Raw genomic sequence first — 12,850 nt, forward strand, 5'->3', positions numbered from 1 at the left:
TCGAGGGTTATTAAGCGGTTTATGCTTATCATTGGTGTCCTGCATAATACATAAATGAAGACAAGGCGAATGAATTTGGAAGAAAACGTAACCAATGTGTAAGAGTAGAATTAGATATGTGGCGCAGATGTAAATACATACGTACACATGGATTTGTGTAGATTATTCTTACCAAGTGGAGGTGGACTAAAAATGAGCTGTTTGGATGGTTGACTTTCTCCCATATGAGATGACGATGTCACCCAAAAGACGTACTTAAATCGGGACAAATCCAAGTCGTTTTCTTCGTGGTAGTCAACATTTCCAGGAACCGTTCTCTTTACATACGAATCCGACATTTTGTCGATCACTCTGCAGACACAAAATTTCATTCGCATTCGGTGTATAATATATTTAGGACGCGTATACTTAATATTACGAAATGTAACGGCTCGGTATAGGAATTAAGATAACGGAGGAGTAAAGTGTAAAATACCGAAAGTAAATGGTGCTGTGCGATGTAGGTTTTGTTTGAAGCCAACTCAAGTAAACGGAGGTCTCTGTGCTTGGAAATCCTATTAAATTACTTGGAGAAGACGGCACTAAATCAAAATCAGAATAGGAAATCTTGTCAACATCTTTAATAAATCTGTCATCTTTGGTCCCAGCGTGCGAAAAATGTATGAAAAGCTTAATAACAAGCCATGCACTTACCATCTTCCGAAGTTTTACAAAATACACTGAGCGACTGCGACCCTTCTCCGGCAATGTTTATCGGTGATATGTGAAAGCTATAATTCGTGTTTGGTGACAAACCTCCAATGACAGCAGTTAAGCCCGTTGTCCTATGCATTTCCCCTCCAAACCCTCCTGCCACAAAATTGGTAGTTCAGTCAGAGTCACGATTTTGAGAGGAAAGAGACGCAGAGAAAGACTGAATTTGGACCACGACGACACTTACTGTTGTTCTGTGCATTGAACTCTAATGGATAGAAGAGGACTTTGTAAGAATTAATTGGTCCATTTGATTGTGCGGGGTGTAACCAGCTTAGTTGAATACTATGGGACGTCAGCGCAAGACATTGTGGATTCCGTGGTGGCAGTTGTGGTGCTGTGAATTTTCAGCTTTCCGTAAGATTAATTAATCCGGTAAATTTATGTAGGGAAGGGTAATTGGACGTGAAATGAAATTTTTCTTGCCTTCTTCCGAGGTTCTGACAGAGAAAGGGGGAGAAAGCGGTCCGGCACCAGCAATGTTCAAACCTCGTAATGTTCAAACCAAACTTTGAAAGTATACGATCTCATGGTGATACAATGAGCAATGGTAGTAGCGGGTTTTAGTTCAAAAAAGTGTAGATATTGTTTTGGTGATCATTAGTCACAATAAAAATTATTAATTATTAATTATAAAATTATTAATTATTAATTATAATAATTATTACAACATGAGATGTATTAAAATGTTGGTTACCTCGTACTTTGATCTCATAATGACTAAAAGGAAGGAGCCCATGAATCAAAGTCTCACAACAATTTTGCTCGTTGACGGTTGCATTATTGTGGAAATTTCTGTAAGATGTGGCTGACGGGACTAAAATTGTTGCACTGTTTCCACTATTCCCATGAGACCTGCGAAGGAACAGTGGTCTACATATAAAATGCATGTTTATTCTCATTTTGATTTCTCTCAGACCACTTTTTAACTTCCAGAGTTAAACTTTTCTAGTAGCGTAGTAAAAAGAAGTATCATAATAAGATTGTACATAGAAAAGTCACCACGCTATGTAAGTACACGCGTGAACTATGATCGTGGAAGTGTGAACAAAAAATCTTGAATGTTTTACTTACGAATCCGCATTTAAACCAAGAACGACGTGGTAAGCCACAATTCTTCCGAAAGTCATGTCAACTGGAATTAAACTCCATGAAACTAGAAGAGACCTTGAAGACACTGCTATTCCGTGTACCTGTCGAGCCCATAAAAAAGAGGAACGAAATAAAGTATACGCATTTGTGATCTTGTTTACATGTAACAAGCGTGTTGATTTGTTGTAATAGGAGGAAGCATCAAGTTAATAAAATCAGGTCTCCCCAGTAGGATGCCTCTTTTTTACAGCAGATTACAATTTGTACATTTGTGCGTATACTTACATGCAGTGTTAGCTTATGCATTTGTTTTTAGGCTTTGCTTTTGTGGTGTGCTTACATTGCTGGGCGAGACAGTTGGTGGAATATTTGCAGTGCGAACCAGGAAATAGTCCGACGCTGGTCCAGCACCCGCTCTGTTGACTGCATGGACACGGAACGCATATTCGGCCGCAGGACTCAGATTGTCCACCGTGGCCCGAGTGTTCCCACCACCCGGGACTTCCATGTGTCGAGAAAATCGGGTATTTTCAGCCGCTTTTTCTCTCGTCAGTGAGAATTCGAGAACATAGATGAGAATTGGTGGTGGGAGAACGGCGACGGTGGTTGTTGTGCCTTCTTTTCCTCGGAATGGACGTGGTGGTTCTTCCCCAGAGAGTCGACTTTCCTTTGATGATGAGTATTCACTTGGTAAATCCCACTCTAGGACTACTCGTGTCGCTTCTGGACCATTTCTCTGACTTTCTTCCGCCAATCTCAGACGCTGCGGTGGTCCTGGTTGCTCTGTTTCGGGGTCACAGGAAATGAGCTGTTTCAGTGGTTTGGCTCAACACATATGTGTTGTTCTTTATTGCTCATTGTACTCAATTGATAGCATTTTATTCTATTTGCTGCCCTTCCTTTCACTTTTACCTTTGATTCCCTACAACCTCGCAGTCTTACCTACATGTACAAATACACTCACTCGACTGGTTTGTATGCTTGTATGTATAAGCACTTGTATGACATTATTTTCTATCAGAATTCGCCAAGGACCATGTGAACGAGATTGTCCACTTATGAACGTATGAAAGTGTTCAGAGGAAGAATGCGAAGAGAGAATCCAAGCAAATAAGGAATATTGTGAAAATACCTTCAACCATGACTCTGTAACTTCGGGCAACCTTTCCCAGTGAGTTCGATGCTGTGCACTTGTACAGACCTATTTTTGGATTGAAATGACACAGATTTACAGAAAGGGAGAGTGGGAGAAAGTAAATAAATTGTCAATTACCAACCTGTGTCATCACTGCGAATATCCTTCATGACCAAGGTGGATTTGGTCCTCCGTCCCTCCATCAAAACTACCGTATGAATCCTACGCGAAACATTTGTGTACTTATCAAAATATTCACATTTTACTGCTCACGTCAGATACAATCATCACATTGTGAACAACGTTGTCAGGCAAGTTATCGGAAAGCATCTCGTTTTCAGCACATGAAACTCAATGGGGAGAGAAAATGGAATATTTTGAGGAAAATTACAATTGACAGTTGACAAGCTTTAATGCACAGCAAATGGGTTTCTTCACATCGAGTAGTGCATTTCCAGCGTGTCGGAGGATCTTCATAGACGCGATAACATATGATATATACGTATATATGTGCAAAGATAGTGGATACATCGATGAAAAAGAGGCAATTTTCATCTAGAGGTAGAAAAATGTACTCGAACAAGGGTTGCATTAACGTGTTTGTCATCAGGAGGGATGTGATGTATTATTAATCATAAAACTGTCACCATCACTTATCAGCATGATATCACTCATGCTGATAATAAAAATAAAATGAAAGAACCACCATATTGTTGCCCGCGGTTCTATGATATTGCCTCCCGTGAAAGATAACTCTTCGCTTCGGTGGACATTAATAATTATTTGGGGAAATTGTCGCGTGGGTGGCGTGTAGGAGTGGGGAGGACGAAAGAATAATGCTGACTACCTGTTGGCCGGAACGTTGAAAAATACATTGGTTCCTTTGGACCAAGTGACATAGCTGGGAGAAGACGAACACACTTCGCAAGTAATCTCATGAGTCTTCCCCTGCGTCAAACTTATGGACTGACTTTCACCTCCCACAAAGTACGGCGGAACTGTAATTGTGGAGAAAACAAGAGACGAAGATTTGTTTGAACTTGATTATTTAGAAATTGGATTTATTCCCTGCAGCACTCTTTACATGAGAAGTTAAAGGGGAGGGATTTTTATATATTTACCATGAACATGGAGCTGTATGATTTTGGATAATCCAGATCCAATGCCGTTGGAAATGGTGCACATATATTGTCCTTCATGAACTTCCTCCACAGCATAGAAAATCAATGATCCATTCTCAAGAGATATTGCTTTTGCTGCGGCGGATGGCCAAATTGTCTCCACAGACCTCCAATTCAAGTCTTTGTCGTCACCTTGTCCGCCCATTTTGAAAAAATAGCGTATTAATTTATTATCTAGTTTATTTCCACATCTGTGCAAGCTGCCAAGATGCCAACATCTAGCACAACGATCTAAATACATACATGTCGAATACAGTATGGTTTTGTGTATCTACATTTTTTTCTTTTTCATGACACACTTGCTTTGATACTAATAAATCCATCTCAATTTTTGACATGCTTATTCCGAAGAGTTTGTAGAAAAAAATTGGGTGCTAATGGAACTTTTAGATTAAATTATAACGGACACTCTAAAACAAGGGACAAATGTTTTCATAACGTTCCATATTATCATTACGCACTACTTTTACTTTGCGTAGTACTTAACCTCAGCTTCATAGATTCGACCCTCCGTGCTGTACATGGTTTGATTATTTGAGAAAGTGTTGATTCAGCTGAGGGCTATTTAGTGAGTGGTGAATTGAGTGGAGTTTGCATGCAATTATGCAAATTCTAATGAAGTGCGGGTGTTAGGAAAACATGGGTTTCCTCCCGAGTGCAAACTCATTTCTCAATCAGCACAGTGTACGCAGTTTGGGGAAAAGTGAAAGTTTTGTATACCAACCTGTAGATTTAAGCCAGGTAATTTTTGGTTTCGGTATCGAAAACCCAGAACAGGCTAATTGTCCTCCATCTCCTCTGGTAACGTTAATATCCGCCGGCTCTTTCACCCATCTGGGTGCAACTATATTAAATTCATCACATTTGAAGCCAGGAACAATAATCGCGAATTCAAAACGGTAAAAATTATACTTTCTCTTATAATTATACATAGCAATATATAGCCTATTGGAAAATAATTGCTTTTAAACTTTATTTTTTTTTATTTACTAAACTTTGTCTATAATAACGTGGCGAATGGTGGCTTGTGACGTGTTAAAGGTTTGAAAAATTTGCAAAAATTCAGCACAAAAATGCAGTAACAAAACCATTTGATAGATACATGATTAAAAAGTGACACAAAACTCGTTGCAAAACATGTCACGCATCAAAAATGCTCAAGTTGAATGAAAAATGAAAATAGTTCCGTAACATGATGGGCTTTATTTTCACATCAAACTTTGACGTTAGAAAAATTTAGCCAAAAATAAAATCACCACCAAGAGACGACAATACTTACACACACAAAAAGTAGGGAGAAAGTTTGCACACCGGGACTGACTATTTGCGTAGACGGAACTCACTCACAAAGTAATAATAACAATAATATTCTCTTGCAGGACAACATTCTGAGGAGGCAAAAAAGAAAGTCAAGTTTTAAAGTTGCGACAAGCACAACAAGAAAGATGGTGGAGGAGGTATGTAAAAAAATCCATCCACATTCAAAATGCAGAAAAACTGCCAAAATGCAAAATCTTTAAAGAGTTTTCAATCGAGAGCACTTCAAAACATCATGCATCAAATAGTTACAAAAAAGCTGTAAAAATCATTTATAATCAACAACATTCTGTATTGTTTGTTGATTATTAACTGAAATATTTAGAAATTCTCCGTTATCGTGATCGTTATTGCGTTAGATTTATTTTGGCGAACTTGAGCCGATGCAAATCTCAAAATACAAAATTTTCTTGTTTGTTTTTGGTTCTTGATTGCCACAAAGTCGTCGAGCATCGAGAAGACCGAAGAGTAATTTGATATTTACTGGGACATCATTACACTGTCCAACGCCGTGTCTTCTTACCTTGGACGAGGAGTTTGGCCGAGTAATGTGTTTGAGAAACGAGATTTGTTGCGAGACATGTGTAAGTTCCAGAATTAAGTTCTGACAGTGAGGAGAATCTGAGGATGGTGGAGAAGGAGTCGAGGGTGGAAATCTCAATGTTGTTTCTCGACGTCGTTTGTGGGACCCCGTCTTTGAACCAAACGAAGGTTATTGGCAAGTCCCCCTGAGACACTCCGCAGACAAGACGGGTCATCATCTTTTCCTGCAGAGCTTCTTGGAATGCGAATGGCTCTACTTTCACTTTTACTTGAGGAGCATAAGCAAGAAACAACAAAAATGAGCATCATTTAAAATGCAAGCGTACTCCATTTCAAGTACATATTCATTCACAATATTTTACTGAGCATTTCTCACATTACCAAACACATGACACTGCAATATGCTACATTACACACCAATTTGTAACAACTCATTCCAAGGAAAATAGTATCACCAAACCACGCCACACGTTCCTCCATTCTCCAGACTTTACATTATCATTTGTCTCCCGTTACGTTAAACGACTGTGAATGGGACTGTCATGCTGTCTAAAACTGCAATGGAATTCAAATTGGGATAAGAATGTACTATGTATATGCATACATGTAGGTACGATTACTCGATTTTGAGCCAGTAAGTAATAGGAAAATACATCCCAAATAGATTAGAAAAGTATTCGTATATAAATATATTTATACTCCTTAATTCGCACGAATTAGGATATTTTATAGGACTGGTCTCGGAATTCTATAAAACTAAAATATAATAAGCCTATAATTAATAATTAAGAAGATGTCTCTTGCACACTTCTTCTCGTCATACCAAGAACTGTAAGGTCATGGCTGCGCAAAGTGGTCCCCGCCGCAGCCGAGGAAACATTGCAAACGTACAATCCAGCATGACGGTCCATAACTCTAGGAATACTCAAAAGACTTGTGAATGGATCCGTATTTAGCACGGAAAACAAGGCTGGTTCCTCGGCGGGTGAAAGCTGGGAGCTCGGTCTCAACTTTCTCTCCTCTTGATCTGGGAACTCGGATGTGTGCTTGAGAAGGGAGGATGAGAATCGGTGCCCAGCAGAGTGGCGATGGGACTGTGTGGGCACCATCGTCCATTGGATTTCAACTGGAGCATCCCCCGAACTTAGACCACAAACCAGGTTCAACCTCTCACCCTCCACTACTTTGCCGTTTTCCGGAAAGGGTGCAATTCTCAGTGGAGCTGAGTTACCCAAACCATTCAATTACTCTTCAAAGTCATAATTTCACGCATTCATTCATTAAAGTATCAAATCCTCCTTCTATACAAATTTATAAAAGTATTTTCATATTGTTGACCATGACTTTTCCAGTTTGGTTTGAGGGCTGTCAATTACATAAGTATCCAATTTTTACCCAGATGGTCTGTACGTAATAATAAGTAAGTAGTATTTGTGCATGTCCGAGGATGAGTGGAATGGCTGATGATAAAAACAGAGAAATGTGTGTCTGGAGTAAAATAACTGGAATTGGACCAAAAACAACTTAACGAGTTTAATAAAACAATCTGCAGGAGGAGGAAGTGGTAGGAAAAGTGGACGTCCAGGTCCAGAGTGGATATCAGTGTTGTGTAAGATGAGGAGCGAGTGCAATGTATCGCGTGGTCACTTTTCACAGAAATACACAGTCCAGTTTATTACTCCGGAAATGTGAGATACGTCGTGAATCTTAAGGAGGATGGAGTGGACTGGCTGAAGTGGGAAGTTGCGTCTAAGCTTCATATGGAGTGTGCTTATCTGTCTCTTCTTCTCTGACCAGGACTGAATTACTTACTGTTGTTCAATTCTCTGATAAATGAAAGTATTTCCATGAATCAATGCTGCAATGCAATGCTTTGTATTTAGTTTTCTCCACACAGAAAATGTATCTAGACTTTCACTTTACTGAATATAACTCGATTGGTGCAATAGTGTCGAAGGAATATCAACTTTGGAAAGACAAGTCGTGGGTGTCTGTCTGTATATAAGGAGGACTTGGAATGGTTGTAGTCAAAAGTTGTGTATGGTCGTAATAGAATAATGGTGTTGATTTGATGTTGTAACTACGTTCGTCTGGTTGTTACACCAGACGAGCCGCCTGCGTATGCACTTACCCACCACATTGACCCGAATCTCTCGTCGAATTGTTCGTCCCTGAGAATCCAGTATGGAGCAGTGATAGCCTCCTGAATCGGACTTATCAACCAGGGTAATTGTGAGGCTGCCATTCGTTCCGACCCGATGGCGTGGATTTGACGGCAGCTTCTGCCCATCTGCGGATACATGGGACAAATTACTCTGCAGTTGACAAACCACGCATTAAACACAAAACTACACCAAACAAGCAAAGCTGCTTCTGCGACTCTTGTTTAATCCGATTCATTATTTTGAAATGCTTTGATCCTTTACACATCTGCCTCATTTCTCCGCCGGCGTCAATATTCCAACCAAAATAAGCTTAATGAGCACCACAGATGGGATACATGTAGGAATGTGGTGAGAGATTTTTTTACCTTTCTCCCACACGATGCTCGAGAATCCCCTCGGCCATCCAGAAATAGGGCAACTGAGGACGAAAAACTCTCCACTGATTGCGACGACAGGAGAGACCACTCTAATCCAAAGAGGACCTGTGGGTGGGTGCAGATCAATTTTGCGGTATATGTTCCTAACTTGTCTACACGCGCATGCTTTTATTCGTCTCATTTATCAGTAGCGGAAATACATTAATTATTTGACGTACCATAAATGTTTAATCTTGAAGAATGGGAAATGACTCCAGAAGCTCGATTTTGTGCACTGTTTTAGATTATAAGTCTTTAGATTATATGCATCATTATACATGTGTAAGAGTTATAGTCAGAGTCAATTTGCCTGCATTGGTAATTTCCTCCATCCTCAACTCGAGTTTCGCTAATGTTGAGATAAGTGATCAAATGTCCGTGCGATGTAACGTTGCCGATCAATATCCTTTCAAAAAGAAAATTGACATAATTGTGATAAAATGTTGCGCCAAACTTACGGAGGAAACATTTGTCTTGATTTTGCTAATGATAAAGTGACAGAGTCTGAGTGTGCCATGCATGCGAGCCAGGGTCTTTTGACTGTTTCCTTGGAGGATTTCTAGACAAGTTTGAGAATACGGACTATTTTTGCTGGGAGAGTTTGGTTGTCAAGAAAAATGAAATATTCTATAAAACGTCATAAATGCATGCGAAAAATTTGTAGGTACCGTTTTTGATACCGATTCTAGTTCAATTATTTCATAACTATTTTAATTTGCAATTAAATTAAATCGTTGACATTTTACGACGGTTTATAAAATATTTCATTTTTCTTGACAACCAAACTCTCCCAGCAAAAATAGCGCATATTCCCAAACTTTAAAATCTGTAAAAAAAATTTGGAGAATTTTTGAACTGACATGACCCTGTCTAGAAATCCTCCAAGGAAACAGTCAAAAGACCCTGATGCGAGCGGTTTATGAAGGAGGCACATCCACTAACAACCAGCCTGCCTGACACACTGGCAGTCTCCCTCGTCAGCTTTATAAGTGTGTAGATATGCACATACATATATGGAGAAAATGGAGGTTAATGAGCATTTACCTGGAGTCGTCGGAGGAAACAGGCCAGCCATCGATAGTCCACTTGACCATAGTGGGAGGCGGCCAACCAAAGAAAACACACTTCAAGGACACCATAGGGCCAGGCATAAGGGTCTGGTCGTTGAAGCCATAAATCAGTCGTGGTGGAGCGTCTAATAAAATTCATGCCCAAAGTTTTTTTCGTTTTTTTTTCTATAAAGTACTGCCCATTAACTACAATAGGACTTCTTCCCCTTTAACTGCTATTTTATGAGGTAGCAAGTTATACAGTCGATATATTTAGTTACGGTCCTTCCAACAGCCACGCACAAATCACTCCCATATAATAACACATAAGAGCATGTGCCTACTAATTGAGCAGAACAACTGACCAAAACTAACTTTAGACTTCTCGAGACTTTCACCAGTGATGATAACATAAAACTTTTTCATACCTGCAATCTCCAATCGCACGGAATCTTGAACTGACTCCATTTCTGCCCTCGCTCTTACGAGACATTGCCACATTCCACGATCATCTTGTTGGATTTGATTGATCTATAGTAAAACAAATAACTCTCCATGGGTTGGTTTTCGATTTATGAGCAAGTGGGACATATTCTCACGTTTGGTTGTTGCATGAAAGTAAATAAGAAAGTTGTTTTTCTACAGTTTGACCCCATTTTCCCATTCATTTCGAATGAGAAAGTAGTAGCGGTCAGTGACAGCAGGACAATAAACCGGAAGCACAACTATACCTGAAGTACATTAGTTGCAAAGAACCGGATCCTCCCACCAGAAGTGATCAAATTGCCATCCTTAAGCCAAATAACCGAGGGCGAGTCGTGTGATGAAGACGAAACGGTGCAAGTGAGCTCTGTGGTGGATTCCAGAGGTGACTTTGCTTGATTAATGGTCACGCTGACGGACAATGGCTCACTCACTCGAACCTCAAACTCCCCCACGCTCTCCTTGCTGTTCGGACTGTCCCCTCTGCGAAAGCACCGATAGTTCCCGGCCACCGACTTTCTTGCGCTCTTCTCGCTCACTAACGAGTTTCCTATCTGTCGAAGTTGATGTTGGTGGAACGTCCCTCCTCCTCCTCCTCCCACTGAAATCTCCACCCACGAATTTCCTGACAATTTCTCCCATCTACAACGTCATCAAATTCATTTTATACATTTATTCTACAAAAAAAATAAATCTGGAAACTATTGCTTTGAAAGATGATGGAATAAATCTTGGCAAGAATATGAAAATTTTTAGGTTTATACATGACGGAGCTTTTTTTCATGACTTGTCTACGCATTTTGCATATCTCTCATATCTACTGCACAGTCAGCCATCAGCGACAAATAGGTTGCAGCAGAGAAAAGACGTGAAGACATACATATTCAATATTCCATCATTCCAGTTTCTTAGTCATACCTGATGTTGGCATTCGAGTTGAAGCTAGGTGACGACGAATAACAATTGAGAACAATTGGTTCTCCTTCACGGATGACAATGGGTACTGGAAAGCTTTCAACTATATTGAGATCACTGCGTGCATGGTTGGGCATTTCTGCAAAAGGGAAGAGTCCTGTGAGATTGGTGAATTAGTTACAAGACATCAGCAGCTTCCGCTCTGTCATCGTACTCCGCACATACGGATTTTGAACCCGCCTGCTCTTCCACTCCTCTCCTGCCAACACACCTCCATAATGCATCGCATTGTGTATTATCCTCTTGGGAGGAGTGAAAGGGAATTTTTTCATTTAAGAAAGAGGATGTGATGAGTCTGTTCTAAGTGTACGGTTGAGTGAACGATTTACTGCAAGCGAGGTGAAAGGTGTTTCCGAAAAGTTGGTGAGTGAAAGTTACCGACCGGAATCCTTGGCTTCCTCTTACAGCCTGCCTCTTACCTTCGTACATTTACTGACTCTGCTACTTGTTCCACTTCTCGTACTACCAACCACCACCTGCCTTCCTGTCTACCTGTCAACTAAATCTCATAATCTGCCAACGTCATGTTAGGGCTCCATTTACGACTACATACAATACCTCCCTACTCCCTGCTACAAAACACTGGCTTTAATTTTTAGTTTTGGACAAAAAGAAGTCATCATGGCAGAATAGAACGTAGAAATCTTCCATTCAACACATTCTTGAGTTTTGTATGTGTATGACTGACCCAGTTGTTTCGATATTGTGATTTGAATTTCCATTTAAAAAGAAAGTCTAGATTTTTTTCTGCCATACGGAAAATGAGTTGATAAAGGACGACATTCTGTTATGAGAACAGGAATAGAATGCAAAAATGAATGATGAAGTGTGTCTAAGGCATACATTTGTCATCGTACGTGCCTTCAGTGTCGTATCACTTTTATTCAATGCAACCACTCAAGTGAACACAGTCATCTCGTGATTACTCACTCTCTACAATGGATCACTTTCACATCCCTTTCACTGAATTTTGGCATGTCCTGTGTACATATCTTATCTTTAAATGGACAATAACCCTTCAGTTTTGACAGAAAAATTGAAACCTTATCCTGACAATTACTTATTTTCCATGTAAATGAGGAGAAAGTCACAAAATTCGGGAATATTTAGAAGGCTCCTTTAGTTCAAAGTGGCTAAACTTGAATCCATCATAATCTCGCAGAGTGAGGTAATAAGCGCTTGAAACGAACCATTTCCATGCTAATCCAATACAAACAACTGACACATGGTAACATACATTGGAAAGCAATTTGGGCACATGTTCACCTGAAAACGTGATGATGAAGGGAGGACTAGCAATTTGTTGTCTCGTTATTTTATGACGTGTTTGACACACCACTTTGGCCTCAAAGTCCTCTTCAAGGAGAGAATCGATAACCAAATCTCCATTCGGCAGAACATGCCAGTGACTCGACTCATCTTCATCACCACCGTCTGCAAAGGTCGATCAATGCAAAACAGAAAATGATTAAATATCACATAACCAAAGTGTCGAAGACTGAGTTTAAAACCATAGCAGAGTAAAACTCACCATATAATCTCTGAGATCCCTGCGTGATAAATTTCTGGTCTCTTTTCCACCCAGTCACCTGAACAAACTCGCGTCCTCCGCCCATCAAATCCACTTCGCATTTGAGGAGAATGGGTCCAGCCCTGGGAGAAAGATGAGCTGGGCTGGCAACTATTTTCACTGACCATTGTTGGGCTATAACTGTTATATTGAGAGTAAAAGTAATAAAGA

General features: G+C 40.0%; 1 protein-coding gene across 2 annotated transcripts in view; it reads right to left on the reverse strand.

Annotated features, from left to right (window-relative positions):
- LOC110846867 (Down syndrome cell adhesion molecule-like protein Dscam2) overlaps positions 1–12,850 on the reverse strand; it is a 38,543-nt gene that overhangs the window by 5,563 nt on the left and 20,130 nt on the right. The window contains exons 5-28 of one of the 2 annotated variants that reach the window (XM_035848937.1): positions 12,641–12,820; positions 12,376–12,543; positions 11,053–11,188; positions 10,383–10,776; positions 10,080–10,182; positions 9,647–9,797; positions 8,913–9,008; positions 8,782–8,837; positions 8,552–8,668; positions 8,153–8,311; positions 6,002–6,289; positions 4,886–5,005; positions 4,102–4,293; positions 3,828–3,978; positions 3,123–3,202; positions 2,978–3,046; positions 2,186–2,628; positions 1,828–1,946; positions 1,451–1,608; positions 1,180–1,242; positions 941–1,090; positions 694–849; positions 476–581; positions 173–351 (exon numbers count right to left, since the gene is read on the reverse strand). In XM_035848937.1, the coding sequence (XP_035704830.1) occupies positions 173–351; positions 476–581; positions 694–849; positions 941–1,090; positions 1,180–1,242; positions 1,451–1,608; positions 1,828–1,946; positions 2,186–2,628; positions 2,978–3,046; positions 3,123–3,202; positions 3,828–3,978; positions 4,102–4,293; positions 4,886–5,005; positions 6,002–6,289; positions 8,153–8,311; positions 8,552–8,668; positions 8,782–8,837; positions 8,913–9,008; positions 9,647–9,797; positions 10,080–10,182; positions 10,383–10,776; positions 11,053–11,188; positions 12,376–12,543; positions 12,641–12,820 (3,834 nt within the window). Of the gene's footprint in view, positions 1–172; positions 352–475; positions 582–693; positions 850–940; positions 1,091–1,179; positions 1,243–1,450; positions 1,609–1,827; positions 1,947–2,185; positions 2,629–2,977; positions 3,047–3,122; positions 3,203–3,827; positions 3,979–4,101; positions 4,294–4,885; positions 5,006–6,001; positions 6,290–6,844; positions 7,244–8,152; positions 8,312–8,551; positions 8,669–8,781; positions 8,838–8,912; positions 9,009–9,646; positions 9,798–10,079; positions 10,183–10,382; positions 10,777–11,052; positions 11,189–12,375; positions 12,544–12,640; positions 12,821–12,850 lie in introns of both variants that reach the window. The other variant, XM_035848936.1, reaches the window with a different exon arrangement.

Source organism: Folsomia candida, unplaced genomic scaffold (genome assembly GCF_002217175.1).
Source record: "Folsomia candida strain VU population unplaced genomic scaffold, ASM221717v1 Fcan01_Sc003, whole genome shotgun sequence".
NCBI classification, from domain to species: domain Eukaryota; kingdom Metazoa; phylum Arthropoda; class Collembola; order Entomobryomorpha; family Isotomidae; genus Folsomia; species Folsomia candida.